This window comes from Rhinoraja longicauda, chromosome 5, assembly GCF_053455715.1.
Source record: "Rhinoraja longicauda isolate Sanriku21f chromosome 5, sRhiLon1.1, whole genome shotgun sequence".
Taxonomy (NCBI): domain Eukaryota; kingdom Metazoa; phylum Chordata; class Chondrichthyes; order Rajiformes; family Arhynchobatidae; genus Rhinoraja; species Rhinoraja longicauda.
This window is the reverse complement of record NC_135957.1, coordinates 68,830,260-68,857,801: the sequence shown is the minus strand read 5'-3', so window position 1 is coordinate 68,857,801 and position 27,542 is coordinate 68,830,260. Positions and strand designations below refer to the sequence as shown.

General features: G+C 42.7%; 1 protein-coding gene across 1 annotated transcript in view; it reads left to right on the top strand.

Annotated features, from left to right (window-relative positions):
- eif2b4 (eukaryotic translation initiation factor 2B, subunit 4 delta) overlaps positions 1–27,542 on the top strand; it is a 47,201-nt gene that overhangs the window by 10,909 nt on the left and 8,750 nt on the right. Inside the window, exons 3-10 of the mRNA XM_078399720.1 lie at positions 2,163–2,301; positions 4,427–4,603; positions 5,627–5,709; positions 7,718–7,809; positions 12,292–12,406; positions 16,571–16,647; positions 17,504–17,606; positions 26,119–26,246. Of these exons, the coding sequence (XP_078255846.1) occupies positions 2,163–2,301; positions 4,427–4,603; positions 5,627–5,709; positions 7,718–7,809; positions 12,292–12,406; positions 16,571–16,647; positions 17,504–17,606; positions 26,119–26,246 (914 nt within the window). The remainder of the gene's footprint in view (positions 1–2,162; positions 2,302–4,426; positions 4,604–5,626; positions 5,710–7,717; positions 7,810–12,291; positions 12,407–16,570; positions 16,648–17,503; positions 17,607–26,118; positions 26,247–27,542) is intronic.

Here is a 27,542-nt window from a genome sequence, read left to right as displayed (position 1 = left end):
TGTTTTTATTACCTTACAATTTACCTGCTAGCCTGCCTTGTCTTGTTATTTTGTCCCATATGTGGAAAAGTCTCTGGTTCCCATGTTAGCCTCATGATTCACCTGAAACCCAACAAAAACTGGTGTAGAGGTAAATCATTTTCAGTCTGGAGGGACTGCGGAAGGAGACAGATGCAAGGACTTGTAAAATGCCCGACGTATGCCCCCAAAACATGCAATGGCTTCAATGAGTTGGAAGAAGGGTCCCGAGCTAAAACATCGCTTATCCACATCTTCCAGAGATGCTGTCTGACTTGCTGAGTTACTCCAGCACTCTTTTTTCCTGTGACTCCAGCACTTAGTCCTTTTTTGTAAACCAGCATTTGCAACTCCTTGTGTCCACAATGACTTCATAAAATGTGTGACTTTACAGCTGAATGCATTACGCCATCATAAGCTAAAAATCAACTTTTTTAGAGTGCTGACATTTAATAAACTAAAACATTTACAAAAGTTAGCATGCAGCAAATGCACCTCAAGTGTCATGTGTCACTCATTAGTGAGTACATTAGTCACTCAGTAGAACCCCATGCTCTACTCCCTCTTCACACACGACTGTGTTCCTGCATTCGCCACCAACACCATTGTTAAGTTTGCAGACGACACAACAGTGATCGGGCTGATCACCAACGGTGATGAAACAAAATACAGAGCGGAGGTGCAGAACCTGGCGGACTGGTGCTCAGATAACAACCTGTCCCTAAACACCTCTAAGACCAAGGAGCTGATCATCAACTTCAGGAGGTCACATAATGGGGAACACGCTTTATCAATGGGGACAGTGTGGAGAGAGTGTTCAGGTTTCTGGGCACACACATTTCGGAGGACCTCACATGGTCCACTAACACTGCTGCGCTGGTCAAGAAGGCACAGCAACGACTGTTTTCCTAAGAACACTGAAAAAGACTGGTCTTCCCCAGCAGCTGCTGACGACCTACCGCTGCACCATAGAGAGCATCCTAACGCATGGCATCTGTGTAGTATCTCAGCTGCACGGAGGCGGAGAGGAGAGCTCTTCAGCCAGTAGTTTACAGAGCTCAGAAGATCATCGGGACGCAGCTTCCAGCCTTGGAGGGCATCTACAATACACGATGCCTCAGGAAAGCCACCAGCATTCATAAAGACTCCTCACACCTTTGCAATAGTCTGTTCGAACTTCTACCATCCGGAAGACGTTACAAGGCCTTCCAAGCCCGCATCTCCAGACTTAGGAACAGCTTCATCCCCAGGGCTATAGCTGCTCTGAACCGGTCCGGCCGAGGGCGCCCCCCATGAACTGTGTCCTTCGAATGGTCACGTCGCACAGCGACAATTGCACTTTATACTGTTTTAACTGTTTCTAATTTTGTTTCTCTGGACTAATTAATTTGATGCATCGAATGGAAGTCGCATTCCCAATCTTGTTGTACCCTGTACAGTGACAATAAAGACATATTGTATTGTATTGTATTAAACTTTAAAATATCAGAGATCTACGATGCGGTATGATAGAACTACATTTATCCCAGGAAGGGAATTGATCTGCCAACAGGCATAAAACCAAAATACATGAAATTAAAGTGATGTGGAAAGGATTGGGGATGTGCAAAGATTTTGGGGGGGGGGAGGGGAGCGGAGTCAGTCTCAGTCTACCCCACTACAGAAGGGGGAGGAGATGTACAGTTTGATAGCCACTGGGAAGAAGGATCTCCTGTGGCGTTCTGTCCTGCATCTTGGTGGAACCACTGTTGCTGAAGGTACTGCTCAGGTTGACCAGTGTGTCATGGAGGGGTGAGCTGTATTGTCCAGGATGCTCAGTTTATCTTAAACAATATATCTTAAAGTTTATGATATCTTAAAAGTTTAATGAGTGATATGTGACACGATAACTAGATGCAGATTTTCTTTTACTGTTATTCTTCAAATGTTCTCCATTCATCTCTGTCCCTTAATAAAAGATAAAACTGAGTTATTCCATTTGCTCACTACTGATTTGTTATGTTCTGGTAGTTTAGTGAATTGAGTCCAAGTCTCAGCCTTGAATAATACGGTGTACCATAGGAAATACATCAACAAGATAACTCTTCGACCAAACAAATCCATTGCCATGTAACAGTTGTTATTTTTCTTTTCTTTTTTCATAGTCGGGTCAAGAATTGTCCAAAGAAGATAAACAACAATTAAGGAAGGAGAAAAAGCAACGTAAGAAAAACAGGAAGGAAGGCACGATTGCAGATGTGGGAAATTATTTTACAACAGAGGTCCCAAAAAAACAACAGAAAGGTACGTTTTCTACTAATATTCATTTATTTTTGCACAGTGTTAGCTTTACGGTGTTAAGGATGAGGAAAAAGTGTGTTTTATCTTACTCAATAATAATGTAAAACCTTTCACAGAGCAAACTTGGAGGTGTCTGCTAAATGTCTGCACCACATTGTAAAGATATGGATGAGAAAAGGGCCTCTTGAACCCTCAGTCCGGCTCATTTCAATAAGATCATGGATGATCTGGTTGTTACCTTAACACTGTTTCCATCTACCCCAAGAGACCCTTCACCCTCCTAGCCAGAGCCAGTGTACCTCTTCGGTAAAATAAAACATATTCAAGGACTCTCTTCCTGAAAGGATAATAGAAACAGAGTTCCACGTTCTCATGATCCACTGAGAAAATATTTAAAATGGATGACTTCTTATTGTTTAGGGTTCATTGTTTAAATCTGCAAATACATAAGTGATAGCATGCAAGGTTACTAAATTGTTACTAAATAATGGGCTTCACCACATATCACATATCCAATCCCAGTATAGATTCGGGTCAAACAAAGCTTAAAAATTGCTCCACTTTTCACAATTTTTCCGTGCTTTAGAACATAGAACAGCGCAGCATAGGAATGGGCCCTCTGGCCCACAATGTTTGTGCCGAGCATTATGCCAAGTTAAACTGATCACATCTGCTTCTACGTGATGCATATCTCTCAAAAATAGACACAAAATGCTGGAGTAACTCAGCGGGTCAGGCAGCATCTCTGGAGAAAAGGAATAGGTGATGTTTCGACCCTTCTTCAGGCTGCGAGTCAGGGGAGAAGGAAACTCCCTCCATTCCTTGCACTTCCATGTGCCTATCTAAAAGCTTCTTAAACACCACTATTGTAACTACTTTCATCACCACTCCTGGCAATACATTCCAGTCCCCTAACATTCTCTGAGTAAAACTTTCCCCCTCTCACCTTATAGCTGTGCCTTCTAGTGTTGGACAATTCCTCCCTGGGAAAAAGATTCTGACCGTCTACCCTATCTTTACCTCTCAGAATTGTATATACTCTACCTTAAATGTTCCAGAGAAAACAATCCAATTTTATCCCACATCCCCTTGTAGCTGAAACCCTCTAATTTAGACAGCATTCTGATAAACCTCCTCTTCACCCTCTCTATAACCTTCACATTCTTCCTGTAATGGGACGACCAGAACCCCCTGGAGGACATGGATAGGCAACGTTTCCGGTCGGAACTCTTCTTGAAAACCAAGGAAGAAAGATTCTGACCCGCTAAATTACTTCAGCACTTTGTGTTTTACTCAAGATTCCAGGATCTGCAATTCTTTGTGCTTCCAAGAAAACTTTCACTGGTCAGCTTCAATGCTTAAATTTGTATTGTGCAGAGCTTTGTGGTGGTGAGTAGATTTAAAATATTTACTATTGGGAGTATGGTAAAATATATGTTGATTGTTAAAATGGTAAAACTCGATCTGTCTCAGTTGTGTAGCAATGGTAACAATTCAAAAAGCTGAAATGTTCTTGTCGAGTTTGTTCTTGTGCTGTGATTAGTAACTTATTTGCTTCGGAGAGGAAGATTGTGTCCATACTTGTAACTTCAGCACTAATGATTTAATGTTGTATTTTCCCTTGAGGCGTAGTTATCATGTTTACCCCTAGCAGGAGTAAAGAGAAGAAACAGATGAACCTTGTCAGGTCATGTGCACGGACTCTTTCTTCTTGGCAGGCAGTTTGGAAAGACTTTGTTAGAGGGTGAGCACTCGTTGACTTAATCATCGCCTAAAAGCGAAGAAAAAATTTGAAATAGCATGGCAAAATGATAGAGCCTGCTGATGAATTTCAGGATCGTTCCTAATTTTGATTTTGCAGTGGCAAGTGAAGTTAGCACTTTATATATTTTTTCCCCTTTTGCTTACATTTTTGTCCAGTGATGTTTATTAGGTTTGTCTTAGAAGAATTGAAAGGATGTCCATTGATCATATCTGAAAAACATTTCATGAAATACTTGTGGGAGTGAAGGTTAATCACCATTTAGATATCATATTTTTTCACTTTGTTGGAAAATGTAAGTTACTTGCTAAAGCTAAATTTAAAACATTGTGATTAGCTTTGACCCCATAATCTTTTTTTTTCCAGATGCAGCAACAAATTCAGCATCAGGCGACACGCCTATTGGTAATGAGAAAAGTTTGACTGGAAAAGCAAAAAATGAACTAAAAGCAGAGCGCAAGGCAAAACAATCTAAGAAATTGGATCAGGGCCAGCCTGCTGCTTCAACGAAGACAAAGCCTGTCCCTAGCGAGCCACAGCAAGGTAAACAAAATAACATCAAGTGCAATCATTTTGGAGTATACTGAGAAAAAAAAGTAGAAATTAGATCATTGCAAACTTTCTGCTAACATCGGAACAAGTTACACTGTCACCATTGTGCCTTGTTTATCAATTACTGCTGAATAGCTTGAGAATTGAGCCGTTCCATTCCAATTTGCACTTATCTGCTGTAAAGCTCTCTCCAAAGACTCCAAAGACTCCGTACACTCCAAAGACGTACGGGTATGTAGGTTAATTTGACTGGGTAAATGTAAAAAATTGTCCCTAGTGTGTGTAGGATAGTGTTAATGTGCGGGGATCGCTGGGCGGCGCGGACTTGGTGGGCCGAAAAGGCCTGTTTCCGCGCTGTATATATATAACAGTATAACAGAGCTTTATTTGTCATTCGGTACCGAAGTACCGAACGAAACTACATAGCAGTCATAGAAAAAAAAGAACACAAGACACATAGCCCCAACACAAACGTCCATCACAGTGACTCCAAACACCCCCTCACTGTGATGGAGGCAACATGATCCTGATATGATATGTTGAAATCAAAAAACATGTCGCAGGAAGAGGCCAGGTGGTCTATTGGGTCTCTGCCAGAATGTCAATATCTTTACTATCATATAACATTAGGTAGTTAGCCTCATTAACTGTTTTGGTTATTAATACAAGCCATGCACAATAAGCAACATATTATTTCTGCCTTGTACTCCTATAAAACATGTTTCATATGTAGTTAAAAGCCAATGTGCTTCTGAGAGTTCTGAACTGACCATGATAAAACGTGGAAGATGAAATGTTTATGGCTTTTAATTCAGACCTGAGATTTATATTATGTTCTGCCATTATGATGAAAACTTTATTTTAATTGACTATTATATGATACCAGAGAATACAATGAGTTTGTTTTGAGGTTGTAAAAGAAGAAATTGAAAACCTAGTGTATATTTTACTGTTTTATATAATTGTGGTTGTCATTGTCCTGAGCAATGAAAAAGCTGTGTTCTTTTTCTGTAGTAGTAAAGCGACTCCCAGATTATGTTCAGGCAGATGACCCCGCGGCTCTTAAAAAGTTGGCCAAAAAATTGGAACGGCAACAGGTATCTTTTCAATATTTTGTTTGAATCCAGTGTTCCTTATATACAACTTATATACAACTGTATTTCGGTTATTAAATTTCTTCTTGGGTATGGAGTGCACAGCCTAAAGTCGTAGGTCAAGGCTAGACATCCAGGCCAGGGCAGCATCAGTTGCTGGATGGATGGCCTTGATGCCACCAGAGAAAAGCCTCAGTGAGCAGTCATTCACGACGTGTGGGATGGCCTGGTGTGGATCTTCCCAGTCGCAAGCTTCCCCACTTGTGCAGGTGATGGGCTGCACAGGGTTAGCCATTGCTTGCGATGGAGGTCAAATCCCGGTGGTTTCACTCTGGGGTCTGTGATGACCTCTCCGTTGTTGGTGTTGGCATCTTTCCAGGCTCTGCGCCACCCAGATGATGAAGACTACTGACATGATTTTTCATCAGCTTTTCAGCCCTTTAATTTAAAATGGGGAGACCATATGTATATTATGTAAGCGTTAGTTTGGGTGGACTTGTAGCAACAAGGGAATGGAGGGAAATATGATAATCAGGAGCCAGCTAGTATGTTGAAGGGGGAAACTGTCCCCTCAGAAAACCAGAAGGGAAAAAGGAAGATGTCTTTAGTTATGGCATCAAACGGCTTATGCTGGAAATAGCAAAAGATAAACCATTGTGTTTCATGGTAGGTCAGCAGAAAGGTAGGCAAGGGAATCTTTTTGCTGATTTTAGGTGTGAGGGAAAGTGTCGAGGATGAAAACAAGATTCAAAAATAGGTGTTGTTTCTTTGACTACTCAATAATATTTACTACAATGATGTAATATGTAGTTATTTTGTTTTTACTTTTTGCCCTTTTCACTTATTTGACTGATAATAATTGATCAGGGATTCCCTAACCTTGCAGAGCTAGTTGTTTTAGACCTCCCTCTAATCATAAGAGAATAGAATTCATGTCTTCATGTACAATATTCTCAGGTATAGTTAGGGCATAGCTATTTCAATTAATGTTTCCCTCGTCCCTCTCCCCGCCAAATGTATTTGAAATGTTTCAATGGGTTAGTGCAGCAAAACGACAATGATTTTTGTCCAGTTATCTGGTGTTATGATCTTACTTTCTCAGATTTTATCAGAATGAAAGTCATGTTATAGAATACTTATGTAATTTGCAGGGATTTTGGAACAAAAAGTCCATATTTAAGGTGCACAGGGTTTGGTATTCCATGTAAATAGTTTGAAATTCAAGGTCAATTCTAGAACATTTTGGGGCAGACTTGACTTTGAACCAGTGTTTGTAGATTCAAGTCCCACCCTGAAAGTTTGGACACAAAAATCTTTGGTTGGCACTCAAGTGATGAGCTTGACGTATGATGAACGTTTGATGGCACTGGGCCTATATTCGCTGGAGTTTAGAAGAATGAGGGGGAAGGGACCTCATTGAAACGTACAGACTAGTGAAAGCCTTGGATAGAGTGGTTGTGGAGAGGATGTTTCCACTAGTGGGAGAGTCTAGGGCCAGAGGTAATCGCCGTAGAATTAAAGGTCGTTCTTTTAGGAAGGAGATGAGTAGGAATTTCTCTAGACAGAGGGTGGTGAATCTGGAATTCTTTGCCACAGAAGGCTGCAGAGGCAAAGGCAGTGGATATATTTAAGGCAGAGATAAATTCTTAATTAGTATGGGTGGAAGAGGGAGAAGGCAGGAGAATGGGTTAGGAGGGAGAGATAGATCAGCCATGATTGAATGGCAGAGTAGGTATGATGGGTTGAATGGCCTAATTCTACACCTATCACTTATGATCTTATGAAGTGCAGCATCTGAAAGAGTGTTATTTTTCCAAAATGAAATGGTAAATGAAGACACAGTCTGCTCTCTGAGGTAGAAATAAAAGATCAGTGAGCATTATTAGGAAGTACAGGCGAGTTACCTGTGATATCCTGTTCAATGTTCTTTGGTGGTGATTTGATTAGCAGGTATCACAAATATGTTGACGTTATAAATGGATATAAAAGTATTTCTTCCATTTATTTACAGGTTCCACTGAGGCAAGATTATGGAAATAAAGTTGGTCTGTTTTTACATTTGCACCAGTACAGCCGCAAAATGCCACTAACCCAACAATTAACGTAAGATTTGTTTTAATATATTGGTTGTATGGCTGAATGTGGTATTAGAAATTACTTCAATTAAGTTGTAGCCATGATGTATTTACTGACATATATATTGTGACAGCTATTTCTATCCACTAGAAATGTCCTTTTTATGGATCATAGTTTATAATAATATTAATTATAACAAGTAAAGATTATTTTTCCATTTGGAAAGTTGTATTTTTATAAATAATATAACATATTGTTTGGGGATGCAAGCACAGGAATATCCACTGACAATACAGTCCTATATTAGTCCTTTCCAGTTCTGTTTGTACATAACTTGGTATGCATGGAAAAGGTGGCAGGTTGATCTATCACTATGACGATCTAGTAGGTTCTAGTAGCTTCATGAAAGAAATTAAAAAGAATAGTCTTGAGGATTTCTACAGTGCCCTCCATAATGTTTGAGACAAAGACCCATCATTTATTTATTTGCCTCTGTACTCCACGATTTGAGATTTGTGATAGAAAAAAAAAATCACATGTGCTTAAAGTGCACATTGTCAGATTTTAATAAAGGCAGTTTTTATACATTTTGGTTTCACCATGTAGAAATTACAGCAGTGTTTATACACAGTCCCCCCATTTCAGTGTACCATGATGTTTGGGACACAGCGATGTCATGTAAGCATTTTATTGCATATCCTTTGCATGCAATGAAGTCTGCGATTCATGGACATCACCAGTTGCTGGGTGTCTTCTCTGGTGATGCTCTGCCAGGCTTGTATTGCAACCATCTTTAGCTTATGCATGTTTTGGGGGCTAGTCCCCTTCAGTTTCTCTTCAGCATATAAAAGGCATTCTCAATTGGGTTCAGATCGGGTGATTGACTTGGCCACTCAAGAATTGACCATTTTTTAGCTTTGAAAACTCCTTTGTTGCTTTAGCAGTATGTTTGGGATCATTGTCTTGCTGTAGAATGAACCGCCGGCCAATGAGTTTTGAGGCATTTGTTTGAACTTGAGCAGATAGGATGTGTCTACACCAGGGGTGTCAAACTACTGGCTGACTTGGGCGGGAAAAGAGTATATTCGCGACCATTTATTATATATCTGTACGGCAGCCACACTCTCTCTCGCCGCTCTCTCTCTCTCGCCGCTCTCTCTCGCCGCTCTCTCTCTCTCTCTCTCGCCGCTCTCTCTCTCTCGCCGCTCTCTCTCGCCGCACTCTCTCGCCGCTCTCTCTCTCTCGCCGCTCTCTCTCTCGCCGCTCTCGCCGCTCTCTCTCTCTCGCCGCTCTCTCTCTCTCTCGCCGCTCTCTCGCCTCTCTCTCGCCGCTCTCTCTCTCTCTCTCTCGCCACTCTCTCTCTCTCTCGCCGCTCTCTCTCTCTCGCCGCTCTCTCTCTCTCGCCGCTCTCTCTCTCTCGCCGCTCTCTCTCTCTCTCGCCGCTCTCTCGCCGCTCTCTCTCTCTCTCGCCGCTCTCTCTCTCTCGCCGCTCTCTCTCTCTCGCCGCTCTCTCTCTCGCCTCTCTCTCTCTCGCCGCTCTCTCTCTCGCCGCTCTCTCTCTCGCCGCTCTCTCTCTCTCTCGCCGCTCTCTCTCTCGCCGCTCTCTCTCTCTCGCCGCTCTCTCGCCGCTCTCTCTCTCTCGCCGCTCTCTCTCTCTCTCGCCGCTCTCTCTCTCTCTCTCGCCGCTCTCTCTCTCTCTCGCCTCTCTCTCTCTTGCTGCTCTCTCTCTCTCTCGCCGCTCTCTCTCGCGCTGCTCTCTCTCTCTCTGCTCTCTCTCTCTCTGTCTCGCTTCTCTCTCTCTCTCGCCGCCCTCTCTCGGGAAGGGGCCGGCGCTGGGGAAGGTGGGGAGTCTCAGCGTTGTTGTGTACACCGGGGAAGTGCCTGGGCTGCCGCCACGGAGACCGCCACCATGTACCTGAGACCCAGGTGAGTGGGTGGGAAGTCGCTGCACTATGAATGGGGCCACAGCCAGCGATCCAAAATCTGAGCTGCTCTCCAGGGTGGGGGCTCTGGATTTGGGTTAAGGTTAGGTGGGAAGACGTGCTGGTAGGTATGCGGGAATAGGGAAGGGAAGGGAGAAGGTGGTGGTAAAGGAAGGGGAGGGGGAGCAGATGAGGGAAGGGAGGGTGTTTAGGGTCTGAGGAGGGGAAGAGAGGGTGTCAAGGGAGGGGAGTGGGAGTGTAGGTGGTAAAGAAAGGAAGTAGAGAGGGAGGGGGTGAGTAAGGGAGCAGATGAGAGAAGGAATGGTGTTTATGGATGACGGAAGGGAGGGGATAGGGATGAGATAAGGAAAGAGAGAGGATGAGGTAAGGGAGGGGAGTCGGGGATTAGGAAGGAAGGAAGTGGGGATGAGAGAAGGGATAGGCTGAGGAAAGGGAGAGGGTAGATGAAGGTGAGGGTAGAGAAGGACATGAAAGGTGAGGGGAGAGGATGTGAGGGGAAGGAAGAAAGAAGGAGAAGGATGGGGAGCAGGGCCTTCAGGTGAGATGATGGACAGACCATCTTTCACCATGCCAGGTAGCTGCTGTTTGGCTGTTCACCACCCAGCCAGCCCATGGTGGGCAAAACATAAACACTGTAGGAAGACTATAAGACAGGGGAACAGAATTAGGCCATTTAGCCCATCAAGTCTACTTTGCCATTCAACCATGGCTGATCTATTTTCTCTCTCAACCACATTCTATTGTCTTCTTTTTCCCTGTAATCTAATCAAGACCTATCAATCTCTGCCTCAAAAATACCCAATGTTCTGGCCTCCACCGCTGTTTCTAGCAATGAATTCCACAGATTTACCATCCATTCCTCCTCATCTCCATTTTGAACGTATGATCTTTTATTCTGATGCTGTGACCTCTGGCCCTAAACGCTCCTATTACCGGAAACATTACTTGCACATCCACTCTATCTAGGGTGTAGATACTAATCATAAAAGTAATTATTTACAAAATGCTGGAGTAACTCAGCAGGTCAGGCAGCATCTCGGGAGAGAAGGAATGGGTGACGTTTCGGGTCGAGACCCTTCTTCAGACTGATCATAAAAGTAATGCTTACTAGGCATTCTTTTTCATAAGAAACAAAATTCGTAAAGTGCAACACTTTGTAGTTATAGCAGAGACTGAGACACATGAGAGCAGGTTGAAAAAAATGAAGGCAACAAAAGCTGTGGGAGCACGCACGCGTGCGTTCGTGCGTGCACAACTGATCCGGCCCACATGAAGTTGCATTTTGCCCATTCCAGCCCGTGACCTGAAATGAGTTTGACACCCCTGGTCTATACACTTCAGAATTCATTATGCTACTACCATCAGCAGTTGTATCATCAATGAAGATGAGCCAGTACCTTCAGCAGCCATACATGCCCGGGCCACCACCGTGTTTCACAGATGAGCTGGTATGCTTTGGATCTTGGGCAGTTCCTTCTCTCTTCCATACTTTGCTCTTGCCATCACTCTGATATAAGTTAATCTTTGTCTCATCTGTCCACTAGACCTTTTTCCAGAACTGTGGTTGCTCTTTTAAGTACTTCCTGGTAAACTGTAACCTGGCCATCCTATTTTTGCAGCTAACTAGTGGTTTGTATCTTGCAGTGTAGACTCTGTATTTCTGTTCATGAAGTCTTCTGTGGACAGTGGTCATTGACAAATCCACACCTGACTCCTGAAGAGTGTTTCTGATCTGTCGGACAAGCGTTTGGGGATTTTTCTTTATTTTGGAGAGAATTCTTCTGTCATCAGCTGTGGAGGTCTTCCTTGGCCTGTCAGTGCCTTTGCGATTAGTAAGCTCACCAGTGCTCTCTTTCTTCTTGATGATGTTCCAAACAGTTGATTTTGGTAAGCGGGGGTTTGGTTGATGTCTCTAACAGTTTTATTCTTGTTTTTCGGTCTTATAATGGTTTATTTGACTTTCATTGGCACAACTTTGGTCCACATGTTGATAAACAGAAATAAAAGTTTCCAAAGGTGATGGAAAGACTGGAGGAAAGACTAGGTGCTGAGAGCTCTCTTATACCTGCATTAAGGAGGCAATGAAACACACCTGAGCAATTACAAACACCTGTGAAGCCATGTGTCCCAAACATTATGGTGCCCTGAAATGGAGGAACTATGTATAAACACAGCTGTAATTTCTACATGGTGAAACCAAAATGTATAAAAATACCCTTTAATAAAATCTGACAATGTGCACTTTCACCACAGGTGATTAACTTCTATTACAAATCTCAAATTGTGGAGTACAGAGGCAAATAAATAAATGATGGGTCTTTGTTCCAAACGTTATGGAGGGCATTGTAGTTTATAATGACACTGGTGCATTTGTAAATTAACACTATATTTTATTACTTCATCTGGATGGGTTGGTACTTAGCTCATTTGAACAAACAATTTAGTAATTGACTTACACAAGTGTACTGTTTCTGTTAGTATTGAGCCTTTGGCTCATTTCCTTAATATATTGCGATTCATATACATAAAACACTTATGCATCTAATTTTTCTTTGATCCTGTGTAGCACGCCTTCAACTGTGCTTCATCCTGCTATTGTGCGTCTAGGATTGCAGTACTCTCAAGGCATTATCACAGGATCGAATGCACGATGTATAGCATTGCTACATGCTTTTAAGCAGGTATGGAATACAAAGGTAGACACAAAATGCTGGAGTAACTCAGTGGGACAGACAGCATATCTGGTGAGAAGGAATGGGTGACGTTTTGGTTCGAGACCCTTCTTCAGACTGGTGTCAGGGTAGTGGGCAGGACAGATATAGAATGTAGTCGGAGACAGTAAGACTGGTGGGAAACTGGGAAGGAGGAGGGGATGTAGAGAGAGGGAAAGCAAGGGCTATTTGAAATTGGAGAAGTCATTGTTCATACCGCTGGGGTGTAAGGTACCCAAGTGAAATATGAGGTGTTGTTCCTCCAATTTGTGCCGGGCCTCACTCTGACAATGGAGGAGGCCTAGGACAGAAAGGTCAGATTGGGAATGGGAGGGGGAGTTGAAGTGCTGTGCAACCGGGAGATCAGGTAAGTTAAGGCAGACTGAGGGGAGGTGTTTAGCAAAATGATCGCCGAGCCTGCACTTGGTCTCGCCGAAGTTCAGAAGTTGACACCTGGAACAGCGGATACAGTAAATGAGGTTGGAGGAAGTGCAAGTGAACCTCTGCCTCACGTAAAAAGACTGTAGGGTCCTTGGATAGAATTGAGGGGGAGGTAACGGGACAGGTGTTGCATCTCCTGCGGTTGCAGGGGAAAGTGCCTGGGGAGGAGGTGGTTTGGGTGGGAAGGGATGCGTTAACCAGGGAGTTGCGGAGGGAACGGTCTCTGTTGTGAAGGGGTGGAGATGGGAAGATGTGGCCAGTTGTGGGATCCCATTGGAGGTGGCAAAAGTGTTGGAGGATTATATGCTGTATGTGACGGCTGAAGGGGTGGAAAGTGAAGACAGGGGGGACTCTGTCCTTGTTGCGAATGGGGGGAGGGGGAGCAAGAGTGGAACTGTGGGATATTGAGGAGACCCTAGTAAAAGCCTCATCTATAATGGAAGAGAGGAACCCCCATTTCCTAAAGAATGAGGACATCTCTGATAATCCAGTATGGAAAACCTCATCCTGGGTGCAGATGCGGCATAGACGGAGGAATTGGGAGTAGGGGATAGATTCTTTACAGGAAGCAGGGTGGGAAGAAGTGTAGTCTAGATAGCTATGGGAATCAGTAGGTTTGTAGTGGATGTCGGTCAATAGTTTGTCTCCTGTGATGGAGACGGTGAGATCCAGAAACAGTAGGGAGATGTCGGAGAGGGTGCAAGTGAATTTGAGTGCAGGATGGAATAGCTGTACAATAGGTATACAATGGCTTTGCAACCCACAGAAAGGAGACCACCAAAAGTATGGTGCAGTTTGTGTTTGTCTGCAGTTTTAACTTTTCATCTCTATGAGTAACTTTCTGTGATGGGATAGTTTAAGTTTTTGTGCTTGAACTTGTGTGCTGCTGAGCAGAACTCTTTCAGTCCTGTGGTAAACTCTTGCAATGCCATATTTCCTCTTTTATTTGGCAAATTTATTGCAGAGCTCCATCTGTGCCATTTTAACAGCATATTTACATTCTCAACATTTCCATTTTCCATGCTTTGCTCTTGGGATGTTTGGATGAGAATTTTGTTTATATTACTTTCGTGGATTACTGTCACTTCAATTGCAATTTTTAAAATTTTGTTAAGGAGATTGTGTCAATTTGTATTAAACCAGCATCATCCTTTCCTCTACAGAAAGTATTGTTTTTTGCTCGGACATTGATTTACAAGTCCAACACTCTGGATTGTGCCATGCACTAATTTCCTTAAAGTTAAAAATATTAGTATGAACTTTCTGGAGTTCTAAAAAGAAACAAAACCAAGGAGAAGGACACCAGGTTTTTCTTTGAAACTGAAAGGTGAAAGTCATATTTGGCATATTAATAAAACCAAAAAATGAGAGTTGTTCACTGTAGCAGGGAAACTTTGGTAGATATTTTAAGTATATAATAATTTTGGAAGCTCTGTTATGCAAGATAGAGTAAACGATTGGGACATATTCTATTTGGTTTTAGATATCAATGTGTCTGTAATAAATTTCAGTGAGAGGTACAGTACAAGAAATCTTGGAAGGGTGTGTTTGTGTGAGAGGGGGAGAGAGAGTGTTGAATTTTTCCAGATCAGAATAAGTACAGACCACATGCATCACGGTAGCATCAGAAAAGGCCTGAAGTGAAACCAGAGTAAAATACACTGCAAAATGATAGTTTGACATCTATTTAAGTTCTCATTATTTGAAATATATGACTGATGTGAAAAGAAGATCTTCAAGATAAGAGCGAGTTCGGGGAAATGAAGGAAGGTAGTAATGAATGGAAAATGGTTGGGCAGTTCTTCAGTAAAGAAAACGACAGCCCAGATTTTGAGGTGTTGAGGGGTTGTAATTATACTAAGGTATAGACAATAATGGCCTGAGGTGCTAAAATGACGAGAGTTACAGAGGGAATTGGAAGTGTATTGTGCTAGAAATTAAGGAAATGGACAAGGGAAATAGTACACCTAGCAGTGTGGTAAGAAAATGATTCACTTGAACTGAAATAAACTAAAATGTTCAATCGACCAGAAGAGATTTGCTTATTTATTTTGAGACGCAGCTCAAACGAAGCTCCACAGGATGGCAAATCTGAGGTTAGAAGCTCTGGGAAGAAGAGCACCCGAATGGATGAGCTTTGATGCAGTCTTTAAAATATTTTGTGGCAGAGTTAAGGCCCCAGGAAAACGGAGGAGTCATAAAAGGTGGCAGAATGCCGTGTGTTATTGAGATCACTTCTTCAAATAACTATGTATCCTGTCAGTAGATTTGATGACGAAGGATTAAAACTGAAGGAACAAATTAGTTCAAAGGGAATAAAAATAGAAAATGCTGGAAGCATTTGACGGGTTGGAAAGAGAAATTGAGTTAATGTTTCAGGTCAGTTCAGTTCAGTTTAGTTTATTGTCTCGTGCACCGAGGTACAGTGAAAAGCTTTTGTTGCTTTTGGTCAAACGCTATTCATCTGAACTGGTCAAGTGCAAAAAAAAAAGTTTTGAGTTGCAGAGAGGGTAGAGGCGTGATGGATAAGACAACAGCGACTCACACACTTCCAATTTACTTTATTACAATTAGCGCTCCTGTCCTCATCTACACTGTAGAAACAAAGAGCACATTGGGGGGAAAAAAGTACCTGCATTCAGTCCTCGGGGACAACACTGAAATTTTAAGTTGGCTGTCACTTTAATTCGCCATCCCACACCAACTCGAATCTCTTCCGTCTTTGGCCTCCTCTGTTACTCCAACAACACATTGTTTCAGCCCTCGGGACTTGAGATGGAATGCAATAATTTTACAGACCCAGCATGTCAGAACCGGTCAAGTTATCCAACTGGTATATTATCATTTTGTCTCTCTCCACAAGCACTATCCCATCTGTTAAGCTTTTCTAACATTCTTGTTTTAGATTCAATTCTCTGTAACAAGTCTGTCTTGCTTTTTATAAGCCCTTCTTTTTCTCTCTTTTTTAAATTGCCTTCACTAAGTTATCAGCCAGATGGCTTCATAAACAACATATTACCATGACAATTCTGGCCTCCTCCTGTGTGCGAATTATCACACCCCCACCCTTTCCAAAATGTAAAATAAACTAATTTTCTTACTTTCCCAGGTCGAAGACGCATTATTAGAAATATGTAGATTTGATTTTTCTTTCCATAGAATGCTGATTTGACCTGATGAATGATTCCATCATTTTCTGTTTTTGTTTCAGATATTCAGCATCTGCAGTTTAAAAATAAATCTATTATAGTGGTACACAGGGAGATTAAATTACAGAAGAGAACAAAACTATTGATGTGAAACCATATTATTTTTTATTTGGGGTAAAATTAGTAAAAGCATTGACTATATCCACACAGTATTTGAATTTATATTGTTGCTATGATCTTGTGGTTATCATTTGCTGAAGACAAGAGACCCACCAGTGTGACTTTCAAAATATGCAGCTATTTGCTGTGGCATTTTTGTTCCATCCAACGTTTGATAACATTTCATCTGTGAACAGTACCAGAGCAGAGCAACACTTTGAGTTTAGATCAATATATTATCAAATTCTGTGTATCTAGAACAAACAAAATGAGGGGGGCGGGTCTGCATTATCTTGATAAAACTAGTTGGCTATTTGTGTTTTTCTTGTATTTGGTGTTATTTTTCAAATACAATTAGTGACTAGCTTTTGCTGCCTTTCTTCAGGTTATCCATGATTACTCAACTCCACCCAATGAAGAGTTGTCCAGAGATTTGGTCAATAAACTCAAACCGTACATCAGGTATTTCTTTATTGAATACTCATTAAAAGAGACAGAGTGTTGGGTTACTCAGCGGGTCAGGCAGCATCTTTGGAGAACACGAATAAATTATGTTTCTGTTTGGGACCCTTCTTCAGACTGATTGAGGTGGAGGATGAGGGTAAGAAAACTAGAAGAGAGGAGGGGCTGGACAAATCCTGGCAAGAAATAGGTGGATACAGGTGAGGGAGGTTTTGATAGGGAGATGGTTGGACAAAGGCCAGAGATGAAAAGACAAGGTATGGTATGAAAGGATTGAAGAGTTGCGAATTGTGATGCTAGAAGAAGGAATGTAAGTAGAAGGGGAACAGGAGGGGAGAATTAGGTGCATTCATTAATATTAGAAACAAGGAACTGCAGGCGCTGCTTTGTAAAAAAAGACAGACACAAATTGCTGGAGTAACTTATTCACAAAATGCTGGAGTAACTCAGCAGGTCAGGCCCGAAATGTCACCCATTCCTTCTCTCCTGAGATGCTGCCTGACCTGCTGGAGTAATTTAGTGGTTCAGGCAGCATTCCTGGAGGACATGAACGTTTCGAATCGGGGCCCTTCTTCAGACTGATGTGGGAGGGGAAGAAAGCTGGAAGAGAGGAGAGGTGGGACAAAGCATAGCAGGTGAACACAGGAATGCATGGAGTGGGGATTTTGATAGGCAGATGGTTGGACAAAGGCTAGAGATGAAAAAAACAGAAGGTGTGAGCCAAAAACATTCAAGAGTTGTGAATTGTGGAGCCGTAGGGTGGTGGGGGGAGGGGGGCATACTAGCCAGCATAATCTTCGTTGAAAATTAATAGTTTAAGTTTTTTGTTTGTTGATTATGTGTTTTTCTCTTCAAGTTTTTTGAATCAGTGTCGATCACTCTCAGCAAGTATGGGCAATGCTATAAAGTTCATAAAAAAGGAAATCTCAAATATTGCCGGAAGCAAGAGAGAAGATGAGGTGAGAATATTACTTTACACATTTATTTTTAGAGGAAAAGCAGAGGTACTTTCAATTTCAGAAATGCTGATTGGACTTAAGACAGATTATGAATGGAATTTAACTTTTCAGCAGAGAAAAAGTCTCAACTCATAAGATGTATCTGGAGACAAGGAATAGATGACGTTTCGGGTCGAGAATTCATTAAGTATTGATTCTATGTCCAGTTCGACTTTTCAAGACTTATTTATTCGAGTCAAAAATAAATCTAGTTGCCAATCCTCAATGTATTTTCACAATGTGAACATGCAGAATTATTATCTTGTTTATATAGAAATAGAACACAGAAAAGTACAGTGCAGGAACAAGCCTGTGCCAAACAAGATGCCATAATAAAGTAATCTCATCTGCTTGCACATGATCCATGCCCCTCCATTCCCTACATATCCACATGCATCAATGCTTAATACTATTTAAATGCTGAAACCCTCCAATTAGGCTACTTTATCAAAAGAGTACAGCTTTGCAACCTACATGTTTTAGCTTGTGGGCAATTGACATTTGCTTTGAATAGGAAGGAAAAAATCATTACCCAAATGTCATTGGAGAAAAATTTTGCTGAAGCAAATGTGTTCCAACATGTGTTATGTTGCTGAGGGAAAGAAAAAGGATTGCTTAAAGGGCCTTTCCCAGTTACGCGATTTTTAAGGCGACTGCCGGCGACTGTCAAAGTCGTAGCAGATCGCCGAAAACCTTAAATTTTCTTTACCCGACGACAATGTCTACGACAATGACCACGACAATGCCCACGACAAGCTACGACAACCTACCACCTAGGTGACGGCAAGCTGCCGACAACCGGCAACCCAGTCTTCGCGACCCAGGACGTCCACTACGACAGGGACTATGACAACCGACGTCAATCTGCACTTAAACACTCCGTGTAATTATGTGCCAAAGATGCTGTTAAATGTTTTGCCATTTAGAATTTCGCACATTCGAAGTAAACATATGGCCCTGGACACATCTTTTTTTTCTGCCCGTCTTACAAGTTCCTATAGCACCCTTAATGCCAACTGAAGATTAAAAAGTCACACTTCAGTTTTATTTTGTTTACACATTCTTTGGCAGCTAGGTCAATTTGTTTTTTAAATGCAATAACTCTGATTTTCCCATTACAAAAAAAAAGTTTATGGATTGAGTGTAAGACAGGGCAGTGCTGAATTTGCGGTGCGGGGGACAAGATGAATACACAACGAGTTTCTTGGATAGCGGGATCTGCCATGGCAAGTGGACGCCCCGTTTAAGTGGTGAATGTCTCAACGAGTGAGGTTCAGCAGCATCAAGCCACATCGCTTCATGGCTCGGTGGAAATTCACTAATGACCACTTGGGTTTTACATTTAAGAGGTGAAAATCACAGACTTTGTGGCAGTGAAAGACACCGCCGATACATCGCTTCTCCGCCCCCCCCCCCATCTGCCCTCCCCCTGCAGATTGATTGAATGATTAAAAGCTACATCATGGGGACAGACACTTCGGCCCACCGGGTCCGCGCCGACACTCGATCACCCATTCACATCGGTTATATGTTACCCCACTTTCCCATCCATTGCCAACACTAGGAGCAATTTTACAGATGCACATTGACCTACAAACCTGCAAGTATTTGGGATTAGCAGTCCCCTGATTCCAAATAACCTCTCGCTTTACTTGGCATCCGTCTAATGCTCCGACTTTGGTTGTTAATTTTACTGGTACTTGTCCCTTCTGCATTTGGGTTCTCCCCGCCGATTAGTTTAAGTGATCTGACCATTAATCATACATTTCGAGAAGTATTGGGTTGTCGTGAAGTTAAAAGAAGACTGGCAGAATTTTTTAAAAGGATATGAAAAACGGATATGAAATAAATGATATATAAATATCATATAGGCCCGTGGACATGCTCTAAATTGTGAAAGTTTGGATTTTGCCGAGCAGTTATAACTAAACGCGCCTCGGCATTTGCTTCGGTTTTATGTACACGGGCCCTTGGAGGCACAGTGAATATTGAGAGTGGGGTGATTTGGTGTCGTCAGATGGAAATACGTAGACTAGATCGAGTCTGTCCCATTTAAGAACACGATGTCCACAACAGCATATCTCTTCACATTCTGCACACACACGCCACTGTGCTACTTTAATGAAAAGCTTTGGGAACCTCTGCTCAATTCGTTCCACAAAAGATCAAGACACGGATCAAAGATGCTGTCATTGCCAATCTACCTTCTCGGGGTTTGTTAGTAACTCCGAACTAGGCAGCGTACCATGGCAGAATGACATTACCTGAAGACCAGCAGCAAACAGCCCACTCCACAAGCAGAGGTCCACCACTCCAGGAAGAGAGCCCCCAAAAGACCACAACCCAAGCCCCTTTTCAGTGCCCCCCACACCCTCCCAAAAGAGTTTATTTTTTGATGCAGTGCATTGGTTTTGTTGGTTTTGTTTCAATGATGGAAATAAATGAAAAGACTTTGCCTTTCAATGCAGTGAATTGCTTGTCTTTGTGTTTGCTTCATTGATCTAAATAAATGAAAAGAGTTCTCTTTTAAAAGCAGTGCAATGCCTGTGTCAGTGTTTATTTCATTGGTCAAAATAGATGAAACTAGAATATTTGAAAAAGATGCCATAGAAATGCAATAACTTCAGACTCCCAATTTTTTTTTTTAAATGTCCAAAATCTACTTTATTCAAACAAACTATATTCCTATGAAAGGTGGATAACTACACGCAAAAATCTTTTTTTTTTAAACTTCAAACAATTACAAAATAAACCTAAAAAGTGGTCTGGCCGGACCTTGCTGTCGGTATGGTTAGGTCCGCCCCCCTTTGACAGCATCGCGGTCTCCGCCCCCATTCCACAGCTGGCTGTTGCAGCTGAACTTCTGTGGACGGGTTTTGACAGTTCCTGTCGCAACTTATCTTCTCCTGATCCTGGTACCTGTCACTGGTTGACGTTGGTAGTCGCCAATGAAATTCATCTGTCCTCAGCACTGGCGACAACCTACCACACCTGGCAACAACCTGCGACAGCGCCCACGACAAGCTACGATCATTGGTGACAAGCCAGCTGTCGCCAAAAAATTTAGAACACGATCAATTTTCCGCGACCACCCGAGATCTGCTAAGTCTCATTGGACACTACTCACGATCATGCCGGGGACACCGCGGCGAACGTGCGGCGACAGCCTAGTCGCCGGCAGTCGCCTTAAAAATCGCCCAACTGGGACAGGCCCTTAAGTCTCAAACAGGTGTCTGATCGGGATGTTCAAATATTCATTTCTTACCTACTTTAGTTTTTTACTAAAGTAATTTTTAGTATTAATATGAGCATTTAAAAACTGCAGCCGGTGACCAGAAAGTATTTCTTTATATAAAAGGAGATCATTCCTCGAAAAGGCAGAGGGGGTGGGGTGGCTCTGTTGGTAAGGAATGAAATTCGGTCCTTTGCGAGGGGTGACATAGAATCAGAAGATGTAGAGTCATTGTGGATAGAACTGAGAAATTGTAAGGGCAAAAAGACCCGAATGGGAGTTATCTACAGGCCCCCAAACAGTAGCCTGGATATAGGGTGCAAGTTGCATCAGGAGTTAAAATTGGCATGTAACAAAGGTAATGCTACGGTGGTTATGGGAGATTTCAATATGCAGGTAGACTGGAAAAATTAGGTTGGTCCTGGACCCCGAGAAAGGGAGTTTGTAGAGTGCCTCCGAGATGGATTCTTAGAGCAGCTTGCACTGGAGCCAACCAGGGAGAAGGCAATTCTGGATTTAGTGTTGTCTAATGAACCGGATTTGATAAGGGAACTCAAGGTAAAGGAACCATTCGGAGGTAGTGACCATAATATGATAAGATTTAACCTGCAATTTGAGAGGGAGAAGGTAAAATCAGAAGCATCAGTATTGCAGTTGAACAAAGGGGTCAATGAAGGCATGAGGGAGGATCTGGCCAAAGTCGACTGGAAAAGGATCCTAGCAGCGATGGCGGTGGAACAGCAATGGCAGGAATTTCTGGGAATAATCCAGAAGATGAAGGATCATTTCATTCCAAAGAGGAGGAAAGATTCTAAGGGGAGTAAGAGGCAACCGTAGGTGACAAGGGAAGTCAAGGACAGTATAAAACTAAAAGAGAAGACGTACAACATAGCAAAGATGAGCGGGAAGCCAGAGTATTGGGAAACTTTTAAAGAACAACAGAAGGTAACTAAAAAGGCAATATGGGGAGAAAACCTGAAAGTACGAAGGTAAGCTAGCCAAGAATATAAAGGAGGATAGTAAAAGCTTCTTTAGGTATGTGAAAAGAAAAAGATTAGTTAAGACAAATGTGGGTCCCATAAAGACAGCAACAGGTGAATTTATTATGGGGAATAAGGAAATGGCAGACGAGTTGAACAAGTACTTTGTTTGTGTCTTCCTTATTGAAGACAGAAGCAATGTCCCAAATGTACTAGGGGACAGAAGATCTAGGGTGATGAAGGAACTGAAGGAAATTCACATGAGTCAGGAAATGAAGTTGGGTAGACTGATGAAACTGAAGGATGATAAATCCCCAGGGCCTGGTGGACTGCATCCCAGGGTACTCGAAGGAGGTCGCTCTAGAAATTGTGGACGCATTGATGATCATTTTCCAATGTTCTATAGATACTGGATCAGTTCCTGTGGATTGGAGGGTAGCTAATGTTATCCCACTTTTTAAGAAAGGAGGGAGAGAGAAAGCAGGGAATTATAGACCAGTTAGCCTGACATCAGTGATGGGGAAGATGCTAGAGTCAATTATTAAAGATGTAACAGCGGCGCATTTGGATACTAGTAACAGGATCGGTCCAAGTCAGCATGGATTTACGAAGGGGAAATCTTGCTTGATTAATCTTCTGGAATTTTTTGTGGATGTAACAAGTAAAATGGATAAGGGAGAGCCAGTGTATCTGGACTTTCAGATAGGGTATTGGATATTGACATGGATAGAAAATTGGTTGGCAGACAGGAAACAGAGAGTAGGAATTAACGTGTCCCTTTCAAAATGGCAGGTAGTGATTAGTGGGGTGCCGCAAGGCTCGGTGCTGGGACCGCAGCTTTTTACAATATATATAAATGATTTAGATGACGGAATTAAAAGTAACATTAGCAAATTTGCAGATGACACAAAGCTGGGTGGCAGTGTGAACTGTGAAGCGGATGCTATGAGGATGCAGGGTGACTTGGATAGGTTGTGTGAGTGGGCAGATGCATGGCAAATGCAGTATAATGTGAATAAATGTGAGGTTATCCACTTTGGTGGCAAGAACAAGAAGGTAGATTATTATCTGAATGGTGTCAGGTTAGGAAAAGGGGAAGTGCAACGACTGGGTGTCTGCACATCAGTCACTGAAAGTAAGCATGCAGGTACATGCAGAAAGCGAATGGCATGTTGGCCTTCATCACGAGAGGATTTGAGTATAGGAGCAAAGAGGTCCTTCTGCAGTTGTACAGGGCCCTGGTGAGACCACATCTGCAGTATTGTGTGCAGTTTTGGTCTCCCAATTTGAGGAAGGACATTCTTGCTATTGAGGGAGTGCAGCATAGGTTCACGAGGTTAATTCCCGGGATGGCGGGACTGTCATATGATGAAAGAATGGAACGACTGGGCTTCTATTCATAGGAATTTAGAAGGATGAGAGGGGATCTTATAGAAACACATAAAATTATTAAGGGATTGGACACACTGGATGCAGGAAACATGTTCCCGATGTAGGGGGAGTCCAGAACCAGGGGTCACAGTTTAAGAATAAGGAGTAGGCCATTTAGAACTGAGAGGAGGAAAAACCTTTTCACCCAGAGCATTGTGAATTTGTTTAATTCTCTGCCTCAGAAGGCAGTGGAGACCGATTCACAGGATGCATTCAAAAGAGAGTTAGATAGAGCTCTTAGGTCGAGCGGAATCAAGGGATATGGGGAGAAGGCAGGAACGGGGTACTGATTGTGGATAAATAGCCATGATCTCATTGAATGGCGGTGCTGGCTCGAAGGGCCGAATGGCCTACTCCTGCACCTATCTTCTATGTATTTGGCCATTTGAGTTTAATCCAGCTCTCAGAGTAATCCAATTCCTACACTTATTAGCTGTAGGAAGGAACTACCATTGCTGGTTTACACCGAAGATAGACACGAAAAGTTGGAGTAACTCAGTGGGTCAGACATCATCTCTGGAGAAAAGGAATAGATGACTTTTTGGTTTGAGACCCTTCTTCAGACACTTACTAACTTGTAACTTGTTCTCTTTCACATGTGTACTAGCTCACCCTGATTCTCTTAGTATTCACCACTTATGCTTGTGGTAATTCAGAGTGGCCAATTAACCTACTGGTATCACAAAATGCTGGAGTAACTCAGCAGGCCAGGCAGCATCTCAGGAGAGAAGGAATGGGTGACGTTTCGGGTGGAGACCCTTCTTCAGACTGATGTCGGGGGGGGGGGCGGGACAAAGAAAGAATGGGAGGGGGAGTTGAAGTGCTCAGCTACCGGGAGGTCAGGTTGGTTAAGGCGGACTGAGTGAAGGTGTTGAGCGAAACGATGGCTGAGCCTGAGTTTGGTCTCGCCCTCCCAGTCTGAAACACTTCAACTTCCCCCTCCCACTCCCAGTCTGAAACACTTCCACTCCCCCTCCCACTCCCAGTCGGACACTTCAACTCCCCCTCCCACTCTGGCACTTCAACTCCCCCTCCTACTCCCAGTCTGACCTTTCTGTCATGGGCCTCCTCCAGTGCCATAGTGAGGCCCACCGGAAATTGGAGGAACAGCACCCTCATATTTCGCTTGGGCAGCTTACAGCCCAGCGGTATGAACATTGACTTCTCCAACTTTAGATAGTTCCTCTGTCCCTCTATTCCCCTCCCCACTTCTCAGTTCTCTCTGTCTTCCTGTCTCCACCTATATCCTTTCTTTGTCCCGCCCCCCCTGACATCAGTCTGAAGAAGGGTCTCGAGCGGAAACGTTACCTATTCCTTCTCTCTTGAGATGCTGCCTGACCTGCTGAGTTACTCCAGCATTTTGTGATACCTTTGATTGGTACCAGCATCTGCAGTTATTTTCCTACACAATTAACCTACTGGTACATCTATGGCATGTGGCAGGAAACTGGAGCGTACTGGATGGATCCATGTGGTCACAGAAAAAGTGTAAACTCCACATGAACAGCGCTGAAGGATAGAATTGAACCCAGGTCACGTTCAATTGTGGGCTGAACTGCTGTGCTATTCTGTATCTGTGTGCATGCGTGTGTGCTCGTATATATATACATATATATTATATACACATACACTGAGCACTTGTATTAGGGATAGTTCTATTTGTATGTTCCCTGGGCTCATTCTGTATATATATATATACACACACACACACACACACATAAATATATATTTAAACACTTTTCCCACTCATTTTGGCACCACCCAGTTGCTATCGCAGATCTCTCTCCATCCCTATTGACTGTGGTATTTTCAATGGGATGACTTGGCAGAACTTTCTGTTGTCAGATGTCCATGCTGACGCCAATCCATCATTTTCTGGCCTTGGGGATGGAATTAGATGGGTGGATTTGCTTATGCACAGGAAGCTTTCATCGGATAAATATGTTTGCTTGACTTCCCTAATTTGTTTATATAAAGTTTTTAAAACCCTTTGACACAGGCAGATTCATGGCTCTGTTTTGGAAAGGTCATTGCAGATACGTGAGCAGACAAGCTCACTACTGGGCTGATTTAATCAGTTTTGTGCATGCGTTCACATGATGTATTTTGGTTGTCAAGCAGCCAATATTTGGTCAAATTGTATGGATCTGGTAGGACGAGTTCATACTAAATATATTCCACTTAAATAAGATGGAATGCATGAAAGTAGCAAGTTTCTCTTACTACCGCACCGGATTAACTGATTCATCTTGTTTATTGATTCCTCCTTTGATTGGAACATATTTTCAAGAGCGCACTTGTATTTGGGATAGTTCTACCTCTAGTATTTTTCCTGGGCTCATTCTGCATTACCCTGTTATGACTTGGTGTCATAATTTAGGATCCCACAATGTATTCTATGTATGCTGCATCATTTTAGTTAAATCTAGAACAATGAGTTGTTTAAAAGCTTATTCTTGTCTGAAAACGGACTCAAAATGCTGGAGTAACTCAGTTAGGCAGCATCTCTGGAGAACATCGATAGGCAAAGTTTCAGGAGTCTGAAGGGTCCTGAAGCGGGAAATTTGCCTAACTACGTTCTTCAGGGAAGCTGCCTGACCCACTGTGTAACTACAGCACTTTGTGTCCTTTTTTGTAAATCACCATCAGCAATTCCTTGTTTCTACATTATTGTTTGCTTTTGACCTTTTTGAAAGAGGATCTGGACATAATGCACATCCTTCTATTTGCTTTAATTGGCAATTCATGAGGATTTATTGCTTCAGTTTTGATGTAAGGATAATTATTTCTTCCAATCTGTCTACAACATGACCTCCTGTATTACTTCTAGGCAAAAGCCATATTGTTTGAATGTATAGATAAATATGTAAAGGAGAAGATTCATTTGGCTGCGGAAGCTATATCAAAATCTGCTTTTGAGAAGATTAATGAAGGTGATGTCATTCTGGTGTACGCATGGTAAGTTACAATAAGTACTAAAACATTTGCCCATGTTCAGTGTTGTTCTAGAAATGTTATAGCAGCTACAGAAAGTATTATCCACCCCACCTTCCTCTCCTCCCCACGGAAAATGAAAACCAAACTGGTTATGTACAGAAATAGGTCAGTTTTACTCGATTTGCTGTCATAGAGTGATACAGTGTGGAAACAGGCCCTTCGCCCCAACTTGCCCACACCGGCCAACACTGTCCCAGCCACACTCGTCCCACTTGCCTTCGTTCTTCAATTCTTGCTATTGAGGGCGTGCAGCGTAGGTTTACTAGGTTAATTCCCGGAATGGCGGGACTGTCATATGTTGAAAGACTGGAGCGACTAGGCTTGTATACACTGGAGTTTAGAAGGATGAGAGGAGATCTTATCGAAACGTATAAGATTATTAAGGGGTTGGACACGTTAGAGGCAGGAAACATGTTCCCAATGTTGGGGGAGTCCAGAACAAGGGGCCACAGTTTAAGAATAAGGGGTAGGCCAATTAGAACTGAGATGAGGAAAAACTTTTTCAGTCAGAGAGTTGTGAATCTGTGGAGTTCTCTGCCTCAGAAGGCAGTGGAGGCGAATTCTCTGAATGCATTCAAGAGAGAGCTGGATAGAGCTCTTAAGGATAGCGGAGTCAGGGGATATCGAGAGAAGGCAGGAACGGGGTACTGATTGAGAATGATCAGCCATGATCACATTGAATGGCGGTGCTGGCTCGAAGGGCCGAATGGCCTCCTCCACCTATTGTCTATTGTTTGGTCCATATCCCTCCAAACCAGTCCTATCCATGTACCTGTCTAACTGTTTCTTAAATGATGGAATAGTCCCAGCCTCAACTACCTCCTCTGGCAGCTTGTTCCATACTCCCACCACCCTTTGTGTGAAAATGTTACCCCTCGGATTCCTATTAAATCTTTTCCCCTTTACCTTGAACCTATGTCCTCTGACTATCTGTAATCAGCCCTTGCCCATCCAATTGCCTGTAGAACCTATCCCTCAGAATACTCTCCAGTAACTTACCAACGACAGATGTTAAGCTCACCGGCCTATATCACCAGCATCCTCTCTATCATCAACAGTTCTCTGGCCACTGGCACCGTTCCAACTTGTTTCAAGCACGCGGTGGTCCAGCCCATCCTGAAAAAAACCTAACCTAGACCCCACCTTGCCTAGCAACTACAGACCCATTTCCAAACTACCATTCCTGTCAAAAGTCCTTGAAACGGTAATTCCAAATCAACTACTGCCTTACTACACCAAAATACCATCCTGGAAAGT